Genomic DNA, 17,947 nt, shown 5'->3' on the forward strand with positions numbered 1-17,947 from the left:
CTTTGTGTTGATGTTCGCCTTGTAACTACTCAGTCTCTATCTCTGGCTGTCTTTTCTCAGCTATCTCCAAGACTAGATTACCTCCATGGCTGAGCTCCAGGATTAGACTGCCTAACCACACCCAAGTCCTAGCTTTTATACCTCCCCACTAACCAATCCTGGGCTAGAGGAAAGTCCCTCTACCCAATCCCAGGGCTAGCTAGAGGTGATTGACAAGTGTTAGAGCAGGTTAGGTTACATTCTGCAAAGTCATTTACAAGTTAGCTAGAGAGATGCCAGACATTGCCCTTTTTGGTGCCTTGTCTAGGCCAGTACACATAACCAGACACAGTTTAACAGACATAAACACATACACTTCACTTAAGGTAGCTAATAAAGTACTTTGGGGCCCCTAACAATGGGCCACTACATCTGTACATTTCACATTTTCTGTTTTGTCAGCGAGCTTTGGGTGCTTTTAGATGGAATGATTAGTGTTCAAGAAATTGTTTAAACAAATGAAAGCGAATGACAATTGTTTGGTTTGAACGCGTGCCAATGACTGAACGACGAACGGTAATTGTTCACTTTTCGTTCGTCCAGTCTATGCTGGCATTAAACCATCGTTGGCGCGATCACTTGTTGTTGGGTTTAAATACAGATCATTCAGTCGTTCTCCTCATACAGAGCGATTCTCTTTTGGACAAGCCAACAATGTATCTGCCTGTATAAACGGGCTGTGCGAATCAGCCAGCGGGGACATCACCCGCTCGTTAGCCTGTTAAAGCGATAATCGGCTTGTCTAAAAGGACCCCAAGGTACCATTTCATTTGATTGAATGGCTGCATTAGAGATTTAATCTCCGTGTTAACTAAGTGTTTACAAAGTAAAGCTTTTTCAGTTGGGCCACTCTCACACACAGTTTCAGCAAAGCGCCGCTGTTTTACCACCATTTTCTGTGCCCGACAACGGTTTTTAACGTGCCCCATCATTGTCATGGGTGATGTGTTAGGTGAAATAGCACAGAAACGCTGCAAAATGCAACAGACAGCGTTTGAAAATCGCAACTTTAGAAACCGCTGCGTTCAAGCGCAGGTCTGCGATGCCCCATTAAAATAATGGAAGCATTCTACCGCAATTACCGCGGCGGTGAAAATTCTGCAGTAATCGTGGTAGATGGCGCACGGGTGAGAGTGGCCTTAGTCAAAACGGCATTTGTGTGTTTTTCTTTAATTGTGTGTTAATCTTGTCTATATGTAGCAAGTATTTTGTTTTGGTTACCGCTTGATTTAGAGATGGGATATATGGATAGAACCATCTGGCTGCAACCAAAATGGCCACCGGCAATTTTATTAGCCCACCGTGGGTCCAAAAAGTCTTCAGACCTCTTCCCCCTCTTTTTTTTTTTCCTTAAACATATTATGGTGCAGCCTTGTGCAAGTTTTCCCCATCATTTGGGGCTTAATACCCCATAATGACAAAGTGAAAACAGGATGTTAGTTTTTTTTTTATTAAAAAAAAAAAATATATAGTGCAGAGGTTTTTAACATTTTGCATTGACCTAAGTACTCCGTGCATAGATGAAGCGTATTTTGGCAGTGATTGCAACTTCCAGTTTTCTTTGGTGTGATGCCAAAAGGTTTGCACACCGGAATTTGGGGATTTTCTGCCATTCTTCTCCACAGATCCTATCCAGCCCTGTCAGGTTGGATGGGGGGGCTGTCTGTGGACAGCAGTTTTCAGGTCTCTCCTGACATGCTCAGTTATGTTCAAGTCTGATCTCTGGCTTGGTGGGTACTCAAGTACATTCACAGAGTTGTCCCTAAGCACCTCCTGTGTGGTCTTGACTGTGTACTTGGGGTCATTGTCTTGTTGGAAGGTGACTCTTCTGCCCAGTCTGAGGTCCCTCACGCTCTGGATCAGGTTTTCATTAAGAATTGCTCCATTCTGCTTTCTATCAACCCTGACTGGTCTCCCTAAACGGTTTGCCGAAAAACACTCCATTTCTCGCCTGATGCTGCTCCCACCATGCTTCACTGTAGGGATGGCATTGGGCAAGTGGTGAGGAGTTCTTGGTTTCCTCGAGACGTAACATTCAGATTCTCTGGTCTCATGAAACCAAGATTGAACTTTTTTGCCTCAATTCTAATTTTTCACAGTCTGAGTGCCCTTTAGGTACTTTCTGGCAAACTCCAGCTGGCCTTTCATGTGTCTTCTGAGGAGAGGCTTCTTTCTGGCTTCTTATCTGCCATAAAGCCCCAATTGGTGGAGTGCTGCAGTGATCATTGGTCTTCTGGAAGTTTCTCCCATCTGTACACTGGATCTTTTGGAATCTGAGTGACCATTGGGTTCTTGGTCACCTCTCTTACCAAGGCCCTTCTCCACCGATCACTTAGTTTAGTGGGTCGGCAGCCCTAGGAAGAGTCCTGGTTGTTCCATTTAAGGATTATGGAGGCCGCTGAGCTCTTGGGAACTTTCAGTGAAGCAGAATGTTTGTAGCGTCCAGATCTGTGCCTCCACACAATCCTGTCTCTGGGCTCTACAGGCAGTTCTTTCCTCCTCCTGCCTTGGTTTTGGCTCTGATATGCATTGTGAGCTCTGAGACCTTATATATAGACAGAGGTGTATATTTTAAAATGATGTCCAATCAATTGAATTTACCTTTGCTGGACTCCAATCAAGGTGTACAAGCATCTCAAAGATGATCTAGAGAAATTGGTGCCCCCAGAGCTAAATTTCATGTGTCATACTAATAAAGGGTCTGACAATGTAAAATGTCAACATTTTTCATTTTTTTAAAAAATGTACAAAGATTTGTAACCTTTAGTTTTCACTGTCATTATGGGGTATTGAATGCAGAATGATGTGGAAAAACTAGTTTTGTTTTTTTTATAATTTGCACAAGGCCACTCTAACAAAATTTGAAAAAAAGTGGAGGGGTCTGAATATTTTCTGTACCCACGGTATGTGGTACAGCATGGGATTTTAAACAATAATGTAGATGTTCCTATGTGTATATATAGTAATGTGTGAAAACCATCTGGTTCTCTCCATATTTATAATGCAGCAGGACAACAGCCCCAAACATACAGCCATTATCATTAAGCATGATCTTCAGCTTAAAGGAGAAGTCCTGGAAGTGGTGATATGGTCCCCGCAGAGCCCCGATCTCTACATCGTAGAGTCTGCCTGGGATTGCATGAAGATACAAATGGATTTGAGCAAGTGTACATCTACAGATCTTGTGTGGTTCGTAATGATTATTGAAAAAAAAAAAAACCTGCCAAGTTCTCTCAAAAACTGTGTGCAAGAGTACCTAGAAGAAATAACGCTGTTTTGAAGGCAAATTGTAGTCCCAAAAATATTGATTGGATTTCATTTCTCTTTTGTTCACTCACTTTGCATATTATTTAACAAAACTAGTAACACTTATATTTTTTTTTAAGGCATTCTTACTTTTTTTTTTTTTTTGCACAACTGCCTAAAAGTTTTGCACCCACTGTGAAATCGCACATTCCCGGTTTGCAATATCTGGTCGAGTTTCATGGCCCAATATCGCGTTCGCCTGTGTGAAATTGGCCTACGGGCCCCAAGTGATATCCTTGACATAAACTTTGTCACCTAACTCTCTGCACAGTCTGTGTATCCCTGACTTCCCTGCCACCTCCCCCTGATAAGGGTCTCCATATAAGCTTGTACCAGCAGGGGGAGCAGTGTGAAGCCGCATCAGATGGTATAGACAGGCGCTGTGAGTCGGGGGAGTACTATTCTGTATCTCTGATGCCTCTACTACTATTCTGTGCCAGCATGTAGATTATTGCCAAGGTGTGACACTCAGCGTTATTGGGCCTCGGTTAACGAGACTGTTTATAAGGGTATGGGCAGACTAGAAGGTCAATCAGAGGTACTGCATTGTAGCCCCAGAACCTGGAGAGCGCATGCAAACCGCTGAGACTATGGGGAAGTTTGTAATGCAGAAACAAAAGAGCGAGGCACTGTAAGATGACATGTAGAGTCCAACTTTGTGGAGTTCACATGAAGACAGGCAGATATACCAAGTCATATTTGTAGCTAATCTTTTTTTTTCTTCTTTTTTGTCCGTTTATTGTCTGTTTATTTGGATGATAGGATGGTGGCATCTGGTAAAAGAATAGTTAGAGGCGTTTCAGAACTGCCGCCAATCATTGTAGCGCTTCACCTCCTATATGAGGGGGTGCTGATAACTATTGAGCCTTACCCAGAAACAATTGAGCTAGGAAGCTGTAAATTGTGGGGCGCACTTGTCCATTTGTCTTTATCCAATGATGCTAAAATCAACTACCTAGGATTCCAACTTGGCTTTTTTTCCAGTTCAAAGTGATAATTACTGGCCTGTAATTAAGTTCCTGTTTCTACAAGGGAAAGGTGCACAGCAGATCCAGGATGTAATGTCACATACTTTGGGTGACGGCGGCCCTTCATAGGCAACAGTTAAATGTTGGGTTGTAAATTTTAAAACTGGACATTTCGGTGTTAAAAGTAAGAACCCAGTGAAGGCCTGTCTGCGTATCCTTGCCTGCAGATGTGAAAGCCATCCATGACCTGATCATGGAGGACCGCCGGATATCAGCCAGAAGTATTGCTACATATCTGGGGATATCAGGTGAGAGAGCTGGTGCCATTATCCACAACGACTTGGGAATGAGAAAGCTTACAGCCAAGTGGATCCCAAACAGAAGAGGAGACATCGGTGGCTGTTCTGGAGCATTTTGCAAGAAACTGGACAAACTGGTAACTGGTGATGAGACCTGGATCTACTGTTGTGGTCCAGAGACAGAGGAACAGTCTAAGGAATAGAGGCACAGTGGTTCCCCCAGGCCAAAGAAGATTCATGTGCAAAGGTCAGCGCAGAAGCAAAATGGCAACCGGTTTTTGGGATAAGAAGGGAGTTCTGCTCGCTGACCTCCCAAAGGGTTCAACCATCAATGCAGCATAATACTGTAAGTTATTGACAAAGCTGAGGCAAGATATTAAGGAAAAACATTGGGGAAAGCTCTGCAAAGGTGCCATCCTGTTGCATGACAATGCCCCGTCGCACACTGCAGGGGTCAGTGTTGCAAAACTGACCTCCTTAGGTCGTCAGCTGATGCCCCATCCACCCTAGTCACCCAACCTGGCTCCATCTGACTACCATCTGTTCCCCAATCTCCCTAAAGGGACAACTGTTTGGGATTGTTTTTGAGACAACTAATGCTGCAAATGAGTGGTTTCACCAGTAGGCGGAAGAATTCTATTTACAGGGACTTAAAAAGCTGCAGGAGAGACGTCCCAAGTGCATCCTGGGGGAATGTGTAGAATAGTGCGGCAGGTTCAGCTTCCTAGCTCTATTTTTCAGTCCTCGATACTTATCAGCACCCCCTCATATATCACTGCTCTTGTGTCATAGATGAGGCCGAAATGATATCTTCAGTAGCACTCTGTATGTGGGGGACATATACAGAAATGGAGGCGGGGCTTCTTGGAAAGGGGGGAGTGGCCTGAGAGCTGTCAGATGGGTTTGGATAGATCGGTGTTTCCCAACGCCAGTCCTCAGGGACCCCCAACAGGTCATGTTTCCAGGATGTCCACAGCATAGGTGATGCAATTATCGTCAGTCCTCAGACATTGCGACAGATGTTCTTACTATAAGCTATCCTGTAAACATGACCTGTTGGGGTCCCTGAGGACTGGAGGTTGGGAAACATTGGGATAGATGATAGAAGCTCAGCTATATATGTGTGACATTCTGTATACATTGAAGGGCAAGCTCTGGGGGCAACTGGTCAGACTAGGGATCACATGATGAAAGGGTTTACCATATAGGGATGAGTTCTGGTTAGGCAGCCTTACAGCCATTATCCTTGTTTTGCCTTATTTGTATATTGCTTTAAATTGGTGCTTCTGCCCTGCAGTCAGGTGTCTGAAATAATGCTGACAAATAATGTAAATTGTGGAACCCAAATTGGGATGGAAGAGATGTATCTGTCACGATCCTATTATTGTAAATCTCCCAGCCATTGGGGAATCATCATTAATGCCGTAAGCCTGTAATTAAATCAGCACATTAATTCACACAGCGGATGAAACGCTATTTCTCTTCCCACCTTTTGGGTTCAGATGCCAAATCCCACCTAGAATAGTGTAAAGCCGTGCCACGACTACTCAGCTGAATGATTCTATAAAGCGTGCCAAATGATATCATCTCTCCAATACCCTATTGAGAACAGTGGCGGCGCAAGCAGAATTGTCGCAAATGACTGATTGTTCAGTCTGATCACGCTTTAATTTATTTCTATCATGATAAAATATTTGATCTTGGATTTTTTTTTTCCTTCTCCTCTCCCCTCGGTCGCATTTCCACATCTGACTTATGCTTATCTCCCATTCGCCTCGTCAGTGGCTGAGAATATTTTGTCTGATTCTCTGAATGTTAACCCCTACCTGTCTGCTGAATCATTTATTTTTTCAATCTATTGCTGGTTTATTTCGTTTGCATGTTGGTTTTTGGGGAGGGAGTGAAGAACATTCCGCCTCATTGCATTACTGTTCAGATGCATGTTATGTAAATTATGTTTTTTTTTTTACTTTTTTTTATTATTATAAGAAAGCAGTAAATTTTCAGAAACGGTGTCCTGATGCAATTAAAATGATAGTTCAAGGTAAAGTTCATTTAATTGAAAGATATGAAGGATGTGTAAGGGAAATGTATTTATTCCTTCCACTTAGAGATTCCATGAGGCATTCTTCTCATTAGCATTCAGAAGGATAAAAGCCTTCCTAATACCCGTCCTGCGCTACCTTGAATTTTTAAAGAAAGTATTTCCCTACTTCTGTTTTGAAGAATGCTCATTATTTAATACTAATATGATTTTTTTTCCTGGCAGGCCTCAGTTTTATTGCCTTTGGTTTATGGTTGTGGCTGTAATGTCTTTAGCAGCTACTTTCTGTATTGGAGGAGTGCGTATTCTGATTATAAGTGCTGGGTATTATAGGCTAAAATGTGTCGCAGTCATTTCAAAGCGGTGACTTAAAGGGGTTTTCGTTTTTAATGAATTAAAGGGAACCTGTCAGCACTTTTTAAGGTTTCCTGCACACAGGCGGGTCGGACCCCGCATGCAGGATTCCTGCAGCGGACTTCGACCTGGTGCCAGGCCTGCTTACCTGTCCGGCGTCTTTTCCGTCTTCTCCTGTGCTGTCAATGTGCCGGGCGGCACATGCACAGTACACGGGATGCCCTGTTGTCGCTATGGCAATGACGTGGATTCTTGTGCTGTAAATGTGCCGGCCGGCACACACACAGTTGAGAGGACGCCGCACCGTCGCACTAGCAATGACGTGGCTCCTGCGACCATTCCACAATGATTGCGGAATGGAAACGACACGGACAGCTTCCATTGACTTCAATGGAAGCCAGACTGTGTACCCCACAGCAAATCGCAACATGCTGCGATTTCTTTCCCGTGAGCAGAAAATCGCAATGTATTTCCACTTGTGGGCAGGAAATCACGTTTTTTCCATAGTATACTATGGGCTGGATTTGCTGCGAAATCCAGAGGTGGAGTTCGGCAGGAGGCCTAAGACTGTAAACCAAGCCAAGCAACAAGTCATCAATAGTATACTCCCTGGAATACCCCTTAAAGGCCTGCAGGGGTGGAGGGCATATCCTTCTATGCATGCTGTCAGTCATCAGTGTCTGGTGAAGGTAAAAAGACATGCACAGCTGTACACTCCTTCCAGCCTTGTCTTGTAAGGGGGCTTTAGTCTCTTACATTAGGAGGTATGGTTATGAGAAGTGTCTTGCTGTGGAAGGATAAGTGCGTATTGTTTGTGGTTGAGCAGAAAGGTTAGATGTGTCAGGACGATGATGCATGGAAGTGATACTTGCAGTTATTGTGTTTGTAGTAGATACATGTGAGCGCAGCACTTCCTCTCTTTCGCAATGTTTCTACTTAGGCGGAGTGAACAGGTTTTAGAGAAAGTAAACACAGCTTCTGTAATCCTTCTCAGTGGCGTGTGCCATGTCTGCGTCTGCTGTCTTGTATCTTATATTGTAGCTAGGGTAGATAGGACATGTGCACCATGGTTTACAGCACTGTTATGATCGTGTGGGCAAACTAGGCCCGGGGCCCACACGATCGTGACCAAGAGAGGACTGGGTACACACACAGGTTGCACACAGTATTCACACGGGTTTCAAGCAACTGACCCTGTGCTACCGGGAGGTTGACCTGGCCCTACCTAAGCGGGGGCATTGCCCCATTAAGGGCAGCCCAGCGGTCTTCAGATCTTGGCCCTAGTTGATCCTAGGAGCCATGCACCAGAACAGGATGCATTCCCATGCCACGTGACAGGGACTGAACAACAGGACACACAGAGCCAGAATACACAGCAGCCAAAATGCAACCACTAGTAACAGATAGGAAGCTGAATATAAATATCAGGTATTAGTTGACATTTTGTACAAAACGTGAAAGCTAGCAGGCCACTTCACGGCTCCTGGTTATACTGCTAGTCCCTACACTAACCAGGAGTCCAGCAGAACCGGACAGAGATTACACAGAATGCTGCAACAGAACAGGACAAAGATCGCAGGTCACGCAGCAAACTGACAGAATATAAACGTACAAACGGACATGAACCACAAGGCACAGATCACACAGCAAGCTGCAACAGAACAGGTAACATGACACATGTCACAGAAACATCCAAACAGTACAAGACCAGCATTAGACTGACCAAGAGCTGGGTTTATATGTGAGCACAGATCCAGGGGATTGGCTAGCAGGAAGTACCACACCCAGCCAGCTCAATCAATTAACCCTGTGAGGGCTGTGCTGTTAGGAAGCTTAGACCTACAGATCCCAGCAACACATGTAACAAGCACCTCTTTTATCCCCAAGATCCCCTTTCATGCGATGCTGCTCTAATCAGAGCCTCATGCCACCATACCAATGGGGTGACCAGTCCTTCTGCAGGAGAGGAGGGATATGGGCTCCTGGGATCCAAGAGAGTCCTGCTAGATCCAAGACGCCTGGTGCTTTGCTAGTATCCAGTAACTAGGGTATTAATTCTTTGCTTTCAAGATTTGTCTCTACTAAGGCAACTTTTACATCTGCCTCGGGGTTATGTTTATCTGCTCCATTCGGGGAGCAAGAAAAAAAAAATCCACTGTCTTATTACAGAACTGAACAGCACCAAATGGACCCCATTGACTATAATGGGGTCCGTTCTGTTTTCGTTCAGCTGCCTGGCATTTTATCGTAAGAAAAAGCTGCCATTATTCCTAATGTCCATCTAAATCCCCAAACGGAACTCCAGTACCTTTTTCTTTGCTGACCTGTTGCCATTGCTGCTTTCTAGCCACCTTCACACTTTTACATTATTCTTTAAAATGACTGCCAGAGAGTACAAAAACGACATCTCACTGACGAGGGCACATTCACAACTGTATAGACTGTGCCTTCATTACAGAAGAGACTGAGCATGCCCGACCAGTAAAACGGCGGAGTGTACAGGTCGTAACCATTGGATACCAAAAGAGAACTGGTGTGGGGGGGCAGTATCTCTGCAGATATTCTATCTGAGACTAGGGGAGAGCAGTTTTCAGACCATCTGTTCCCAAATGCTCATCCACATGGGATATATTATTGCTGTTGAGTTTTCTTGCCGTATTCATTCTAGTTGATGCTCCTCTAACATCTTCAGGTATCAAATTAGTGTGTCTATCGGCAGTGGCAGCAAAAGTAGCAGAGCTAATGTTGTACTATATAATAATGAGACGTGGATTACAAAGACTTCTGGAAGTTTCCATTTGGTCCTTAAAGGAAGATTGAAAACTAGCTCAATTTAATGCCCCCAATCAAGTTCACTTAAGGATGATGGTGATCCATCACTTTGGCTAGTGTAGGCTTTACGAGAGTATCCTAATGTGTCAAGTCTTCACAGAAAGGTAAGGACATTGCAAACTTGTTCCCTGTTTTAAGACCCCCGTTATCCGAACGCCTTGACTAATACAATGAGGAACTCTGTACCAGATGGCATTAAGAAAACCTGTATCAGCACCAAAACCTTCCATGACCACCCCATCAGAAGCGCAGCAACTTCTGGTGATGGCTAAGTGGGGGCCCTTCTGATCCATTCAAATACTGCTGGTGCTCGTTTGAGGTTCAACATCTAGAATTTGAGGGCTACCATCAGCTATTACTAGGTGGCTGCATTCCCAAAGAGCAAAAGTCAGTTTCCAGGAATCTATCATCTGGGATTGTTTTTGTTCTACAGGGAAGAACAGCCACCGAGCGATGATGACCCACCTCGGCATCGAACCTGGAAACTGGCATGGAGTAGGTTTATTTTCCAGGTTGGTCAATGAGCCAGAAGCTGGGAACCCAGTTTCATACTGACAAGAAGTAGTAGAGGCTGACATCTCCGTCTTGTCCTGTCCGTTTGGAGGTTTATATGGCTGTTCGAGTCCACGTAAAGCAAAGATTAAGTGCTGTTCTTCATTAGCAGAAGCCGTGTCCAGTGTAGTGTTCTGTTTGTTCATTAGTCTTCCTAAAGTTCCTGATTTTCCTAGTGTGCTTTTGCCTCTCGTTATTTTAGGATTTCAAGGTTGACGGGGAAGGTTGATGGCAGAGGAACAAAAAAAAAAAATCAGTCTAAAGGTCCGTACGTTCGCGAGACTCCAGTCATGTGCAGATGACCAAATGTTGTTTTCTCTCCAACGGTAAAGGGTGGCTGCTTCCAGGAGGCTGACCTCTCCTATAGAAGACATTCTGTTTGTAAGTCATAGATTCCTGCAAACGGAGTATACGAATTGTTACTGAAAACCTCAGTTGTGGTAAGCCACTTGGATGGATGCCCAACCGTTACATGTTAGGTTCTACCCACACTGTTTTGGGGGCATTACATTTGATTTTGGGAAATAGCTTGACAGATACCTCCGATGTGTGTACATGAATGCCATACAAGTGCAAACGTCAATTATTGACCAAATATGCTGACACGTCACTTCCTAACATGTGCCAAAAGGGCACTCTGATGGCGTACGTTGGATCAGTAGGGTCCTATGGAAACATTTCCCATCCCGTACAACAAATGTATACTGTAAACCGCCTTGTAAGTAAAGCCTTCGCTTTTCTAAAATTCTTATTGGTGTAGTATCATTTCTGTCCAACAGGTGGCACTATATATATTTTATTATTTCAGGCCAGATTAAAGAAGTAGTGCCTTGTGCCAGACTCTTATGTAGAATTTATTATGATTCGCGTTACAAGTCATAAGTTCTATATTTTCTCTCCGTAGCTAATATTTTTGGACACCCATTACTTCCACAGCAACTGAAAAGTAGAATACATATCCTGCGATGATTAGGGTCTAATGGTCCTCCTGAAATATGACGGTACTTGTTCTGTACAGCTTGTGCTTTTTCTTAAGATGTTTGACAGTGTTGACCAGAGTAAAATCCCAGACATGAACTGCAATAATCTCAGTGCTTTGAGTTCATTTAGTTCTGGCTACAATCCACGTTTTTTTTTGTTTTGTTTCCTTTAATAACATTGGACATAATGGCTTATTTTATGCAGTGCTTTAATGCATAATAAATTTTAACAGTGGCCTAAAGTGAACCCAAGTGATACAAATGTGGAGAACTGAACCTTTTGGCATTGAGAATGGTTTTTCTCCGTGTGTCCACTAGGTGGCGAGGTTGTAACGGTTTACTTACTACATTAGCATTGCTGTTTTATTATGACAAGCTTGACCGCCGTAACATGTTAAGAAAAGGACAAGAAATTAGTATTAAATCGGCGACATTTGTTCTCTAGTGTATTTCATTGTAATGTAGCCGCACAGTTATGAGACCAATTTAAAGTCTGTGACTTAAGTTGTTGGCACAGTTGTCCATTTAGCCGCTATGCTGACTGCGCAGTTACGTTTTATGTGCTTATGTGTAGCGGCCATGAGACTTTTGTGCAAGGCAATAATCGCATAAACCTCAACGGTTGGGCTTCAGACTGCAAAACTTGGAATTATTGCAAAAACTAGGGTTGCTCTGCAGCAAAATCTGCCAGTCTGCTGCATTGCAAGGGTTAAATCCACAGTAAAAATCCACAATATCCATTCTCAATGCTGTGGACCTATAAATCTGTTGGTCAGTTTCCATGCAGACAAATTCTGTGGGATGAGGATGAGATTTGCTCATCTGCATGCTTGTACTGTAATTCACTGTGGACTTGGCACAAATCTGCAGTGTGACATCCGCAGCGTTTGCACTCTCTACGGACCGGTCTGAGTGTAACTGGTATAATGGCGATCTAGTGGTATCCTTTTCTTGGTGTGCTAGTCCGTCTCTGTTCACGTACAGAAAACTGACATCCATTCTAAGCTTGTGTGCGGAGGGTTAAAACGGATCCCTCAAATGGACCATAAAAGATCCTTCATTGATCCATGTATATAAATACAATGATGTGATTGGTGCCTGAAAGTAGCGGAAACCTGTTTGCCTGTTGGCCTTCTATCCAGACAATATTGTCCTGCAACTACTTGTAAAGTGTTCCTTAGTTTTACTTTTTAGCGCAATACTTGAAAAGTTAAAGGAGTTTTTTTTTGGGGGGGGGGGGGGACTTTCTGCACAAAAATTCCACCAGAAATTTGTATCCGAGGATAAAGCAGCAAAGTGGATGAGATTTGCAAAGCTCTCGTCCACACGCTGCGGAGAAGCCGTTGCGGCCAAGCCACCGCATGTCAGTTTTATCGCCGTCTCCGCTCCGGCCTCTCTGCGCTCTATGGGAGAGATAGCCACAGTGGAATGCAGGCGGGGAAGACACTTCAAAACCCGCGCCAAACTGCGTGCATTCCGAAGCTGCATTTCTGCCGCGGCAATCTTGCGGTGTTTCTGTGCGATCCTGCTGTGGTCATTACGCAAGAGTTTCGCGGGATTTACGCCCCATGTGAACCCAGCCTCACGCTTGATAAGAATATGCTTGATATGTCTGATTAGTTCAAAGTAAAGGCCCGTTTACACATAACGAATGAATTTAAGTGATAATCGTTCCGTGTAAATGCACAGACATCACTCTCTTGTCGTTCACAGGTTGTTAAGCCGACTTTTCATCGTTGGCTCGCTGACTTGTTCCGTGTAAATCCTCCCCGCTCAGCGCTTCCCATAGGAGGTGAAGCGCTGAGTGAGAAGCGGACGAGAAGCCAGCGACCCGGGGGCAAGTCTCTATGTGTAAACGCTCTGCACGAGCGCGGACGACCTTAGTGGTGACACCAGCGCTCATCCAGTCATTTGAAAGACTGTCAGCCCGTGTAAAAGGGTTGTTGGACGAGCTAGCCAGTTTTAAAATGTGCTAGATTTATCATAGTGGCCCATGCTGGAGGATAAATCTGTTGAGCCTCTAGACCGTCTCGTCTCACGCTGTACCACCTATTGATTGGCTCGGTTTACGCCAAACGTTGCTGCAGTTTTTGATGCACAGGTAACACACCCTTTTTGAACAAGTCGCAAAAGTCTCTAAAACCACATTGGTCAGTGTGGTTCAAATGTTGTAAGACTGCTCACTGGCGCAGTAGTAAATCTACCCCATTGTGTTTGCTGTATTTCATTCAAATTGTGCATTTTCAAAGGGTTTCTCAGTATTGTCCGTATTTTCTTCTTCAAGCGTTTTTTCATACGTGTTTTTATCTATATTGTCATGAATGTTTTTACCATGTCGCAAATATGATGCTACAGTGTAAGGCGTAAGTACTGTATTCTTCAGACTCCATTTGTCTTCTATGGTGATAAAATGGGGGGGGGGGGGGGGGGGGGAGAATACAGCGACTAATGGAGCTTCCTGTGCATCGCAAAGAAGGAGAGAAATACAACTGTCCAGAAAAATAATGCTAAGACCCTTATGGCTCATGCCCACGGCCGTGACGGACTCTGCCAGCGGAATATTGCAGCGGAGTCCGCCACAGCGCCCCCCAAAACCTCCATACTTACCACTCCGGATCCACTGTACACGTCCCGCATGGAGGGCCGGTGCGCATGTGTCAGATGACGTGGTCGGTGGGTCCGCGTACTCACACGATACTTCCACTGTTCTACAGCGAAAGTATAGCGTGGCGGCCGGCTTCCATTGACTACAATGGAAGCCGGCCGCGCATATTACTGCGGCAAATGGAGCATGCCACGCTTTGTTTCACACTGCTGAATTCCGCAGCATTACAATGAGCTATCAGGTTCAATAGAACCTAATAGCTCCGGGGTACCCCCACGGATTTCCCCCGCGCATAACACGGCAGAAATCCAGCCGTGGGCATTAGCCCTCAGGCTAATGAGGGAGATTGAACAGTACCTTTGCAGCGCCACCTATTGAAAGGCAGAGTCTAACATTGACTTGCAGGAATGCTGCCATCCAATAGGTGGCGCTGCTGAGGTATTGTTCCATCTCCCTTATTTGCATATTACCCAGAGGAGCATGAATGGCCTTATAAGTCTTCTCACTCGCTCACCTTTTTAGGTGCTCTCCCTAAGGAGAAATATAGTATTCCTGATCCTTAGGCTAGGAGCACAATAGCCATAACTGTGAGTTGTGCCCGAGAGACATGTTCACAACTCGCATTGGACAGCACACAGACACCAATCCATACTCTGTCCGATATTAACGAACACAGCACATTGGCATGTCCTACTTCTTGTCTGCGCAACGTACTGAAACGAGACATGCCATGAGTGTCTTCCTGCAAGCCATGGGATTGTGTGAAAAAACATCTATATGTATAGCCCCAAGGCACTAATGGGCCTATATGCTAGCCATGGAATTAGGCTAACGGCACTCGGGCCCAAAATACACTAGTGTGCTACCAGCCTTTAGTCAACGTTTGTGTAGACTTGCATCTCCTGAACATTGTAAAACGTCATGTTGATGATGAAGAATTTGTTGCAAGATGAAATTGGTGAATCCAGAATATAATTTCATGTTCGATAACCATTTAATTTATCATTTTGCAGAAAAGCACAAGAGGAGAACAAAAAGGTTGTCCTAGCTGGATGCGTCCCTCAAGCTCAGCCAAAGCAAGACTACCTGAAAGGCCTCAGTATAATTGGGGTAAGATGACAGACTTCTGATTGGGTCCACTCCAGGACACGGATAACTTCAGAAATAGTTTACGATTCATAGTGAAGACTGTAAATTAATTAAGGTGCTAATTATGATCCTAGATTATGTTTTTAACCTGAGAACAGCAATAATTGAGGACATTTAAATGCTGTCAGCAACATAAAATAGGAACCTTGTATGATGCTGCCGTCATTCTGACTTCCTGAGAAAGACGTTGTAATTGTATCATCTTGGTGTGTATTCTCTCGAGTTGCGGATGCTCAGACCCCAGGGTGCACTTTGTGTTATACGATGACATTTCTTTGATGCGACCATTCAAAAATTCCATTGAAATGCTGTTGCGAGTTCTTGTAAGCGGTTACCCTCGCCAAAAAGATGGTCAGTACGCATAGCAATACGGCTTGATGGGACCGAAATCTGCAACGGAAATCCGGTCTAGGTTAAAGTGGTTTGCCACTTAACCCTTTCCAATCCACTGTCTGACATGTGAAGACATTCTGATTGAAGGCTGTACAGCTCCGATGTTGGAAGACGCCCGTCAGGGTATTCTTACTGTATATTACTGGCCGCTCTGTTGTCGGGAACCTCTCCATCATGTCCTATATCACAGTACTGGCTCTAGCAGAAAGAGAAAAACCCCTAGGAAACCCTGAAGACAAAATTGGATTGCAAAGGGTTAATATTACAAGAGGTTTAGGAAATCTGTTTACTAAATCACTAATGTACTCCTTTCTGTAGAATTACTGGGACCACAGCCCCGTCTCCTCATCTTGTCATGACTGTTCCTCCCATCATAAGATGGCATATGGAGGCATGTAACCGCACACGTACTCAAGCTCTTCGTAGTCAGTAGAGCAGGCTGAGCGACGTCTGTTGTCGCATGCCCCTCCATATGAAGTCCTCTTATGGTGCAAAGTACTGTCAGGTTGGGATGAGGAGGCGGAGCAAACGGGCATCGCTTCAGTGATCCTGCAGAAGAGAGCGCTGCAAGTATAGAGTATACTAGTAAGTTCAATATAAACAGCTTTTAACCCTTTATAAGCCACTGGCGGACTTTGTCCAACATTGAGCTTTCCCTGCTTAGCCCCCATATCAGGCGAGGTCCAACTCCTGTTTCTAACACTATGCAGAGGAGATCTCAGACATCGGAGCTCTGTCCTGCATAGTGCAATATACATGTGTAATCTACATATTAACTCAAGTTTAATTTAAAGAACATGGCTAATAACATTATCATAACTGATCATGACTGATCAATGCGCTTTCTCACCCCAAATAAATAAAATTGGATTGGAGAGAGCTAGTGTTATGAACTGGACCTCCCCTTTAAGGGGTGGTTTTCTGAAGGCTTTGGACTTTTTGAGAGTTTCACGTTACAATGTTATCCTGCTTTTCTTACAGAATCGGGTTCACTTCCCCAACTTGTGCACCACATTGCAGGATTTTTCTACTGGGGTTACATGTATTGACATGTTTGTAACACAGGAATCGACAAGACCTCTGCTCAGTGCTGGCACTGGATGCGTGGATGATGATTTTGCCACTCAAAACTGTAATATTTGTCGGCGGTGCCAGTGTGTTATTTATACGCCTTGGCTTATAAAGGGTTTTTAAATTAAACACTAATAAATTCTTCCATAATAAGTGCCAATTTCAAGTCCCGGCCCCTGAAACGCTTCCCATATGCTGTGCAGGCAGTTGGTATAAATGATTGCTTCTCATTGGCATTAATGTTTCACACACCTATGTCATCTTCATGGGGCCAGGCTGTCTCTGCAGATTGTTTGCTCGAAATAGTTTGTAGGATGTTACAGAAAACGTCTGTTTATTTCTGTTGATTATTTTCTACACTTGCTTTCCACTTCCAAACAATGAAGCCGAAAAAAGTTACTTCAAAGTTTTGCTATGCGAAGTTCTAATTTGTAGAATGTAATTTAGTAGCTGGAGCTTGATGGGCGTAAGGGTTGTGACCGGAGAAGACACAGGGTGACCACGGTGAGGCCAAGGACGGCGTGTCCACAGAGGATGTTTGGTCGGATTTGCAGCGGAAATTCCGTCCAGAATTTCTCCGCGGCAAATCCGCCTGCAGCTGCTAATCCCGGGATTAACCAGCCACGTGGACAAGATTTTTCAGAAAGCAGAAGCCGGCACTGCGGCGCAGATTCGCTGGCCGCAGCATGTCCATTATTTTTTTTTTTCCAGCTGCGGCCGCGCGCTCCTCTATGGGAACGCCAACCGCAACGGGAAAGCGTACGGCCAAGCCGCTTCAAAACCTGTGGCTAATTGCCACGGGCTTTGAAGCAGCGCTTTCCCAGCGGAAATCTTGCGGTTTTTAGCTGCAGCCAAATTGCGAGATTTCCGCCTGGAATCCGCCCAGTGGGGACCCAGCCTTAAAGGAGTATTCATACTGCAGCTTATTTGTTGTCTAAGGAGACGTTTACCCTTTAGAATGTATCACTGATACAAAACAATTGAAGAAATACGGATTGGTAAGATTAATTTCTTTATAGCACACAGACAGATTTTTACTGTAGAATCCGCGGTCCGCGTCGGCATGGAGGATCCGCAGAGTATACAGTAAAAAGCATGCTATGTAAACTGGTTTTTTCTTCTTCACACTCGCATAATGATTTGCCATTTCTGCAAGTGGAGGAAAATTCGCAGCATGCTCTATTTTCGTGCGGACTCCGCACGGACGGCTTTCATTGAAGCCGTCTGACTCGCAGCCCATCCACGAATGACATTGCAGATAGGCCACGGGTTCAGGAAAAGCAAATGTTAAATAAAAAATAATCTGTACTGTGCATGACAGACAGCGAGCGTTCACGGTCATCCGCAATAAAGAA

At 44.5% G+C, this 17,947-nt stretch overlaps 1 protein-coding gene across 1 annotated transcript in view; it reads left to right on the forward strand.

Moving 5' to 3' along the window:
* CDKAL1 (CDK5 regulatory subunit associated protein 1 like 1) overlaps window positions 1-17,947 on the forward strand; it is a 596,376-nt gene that overhangs the window by 114,502 nt on the left and 463,927 nt on the right. Inside the window, exon 5 of the mRNA XM_066579425.1 lies at window positions 14,993-15,089. Within this exon, the coding sequence (XP_066435522.1) occupies window positions 14,993-15,089 (97 nt within the window). The remainder of the gene's footprint in view (window positions 1-14,992; window positions 15,090-17,947) is intronic.

The sequence above is a fragment of the Eleutherodactylus coqui genome, chromosome 9 (genome assembly GCF_035609145.1).
Source record: "Eleutherodactylus coqui strain aEleCoq1 chromosome 9, aEleCoq1.hap1, whole genome shotgun sequence".
Classification (NCBI taxonomy): Eukaryota; Metazoa; Chordata; class Amphibia; order Anura; family Eleutherodactylidae; genus Eleutherodactylus; species Eleutherodactylus coqui.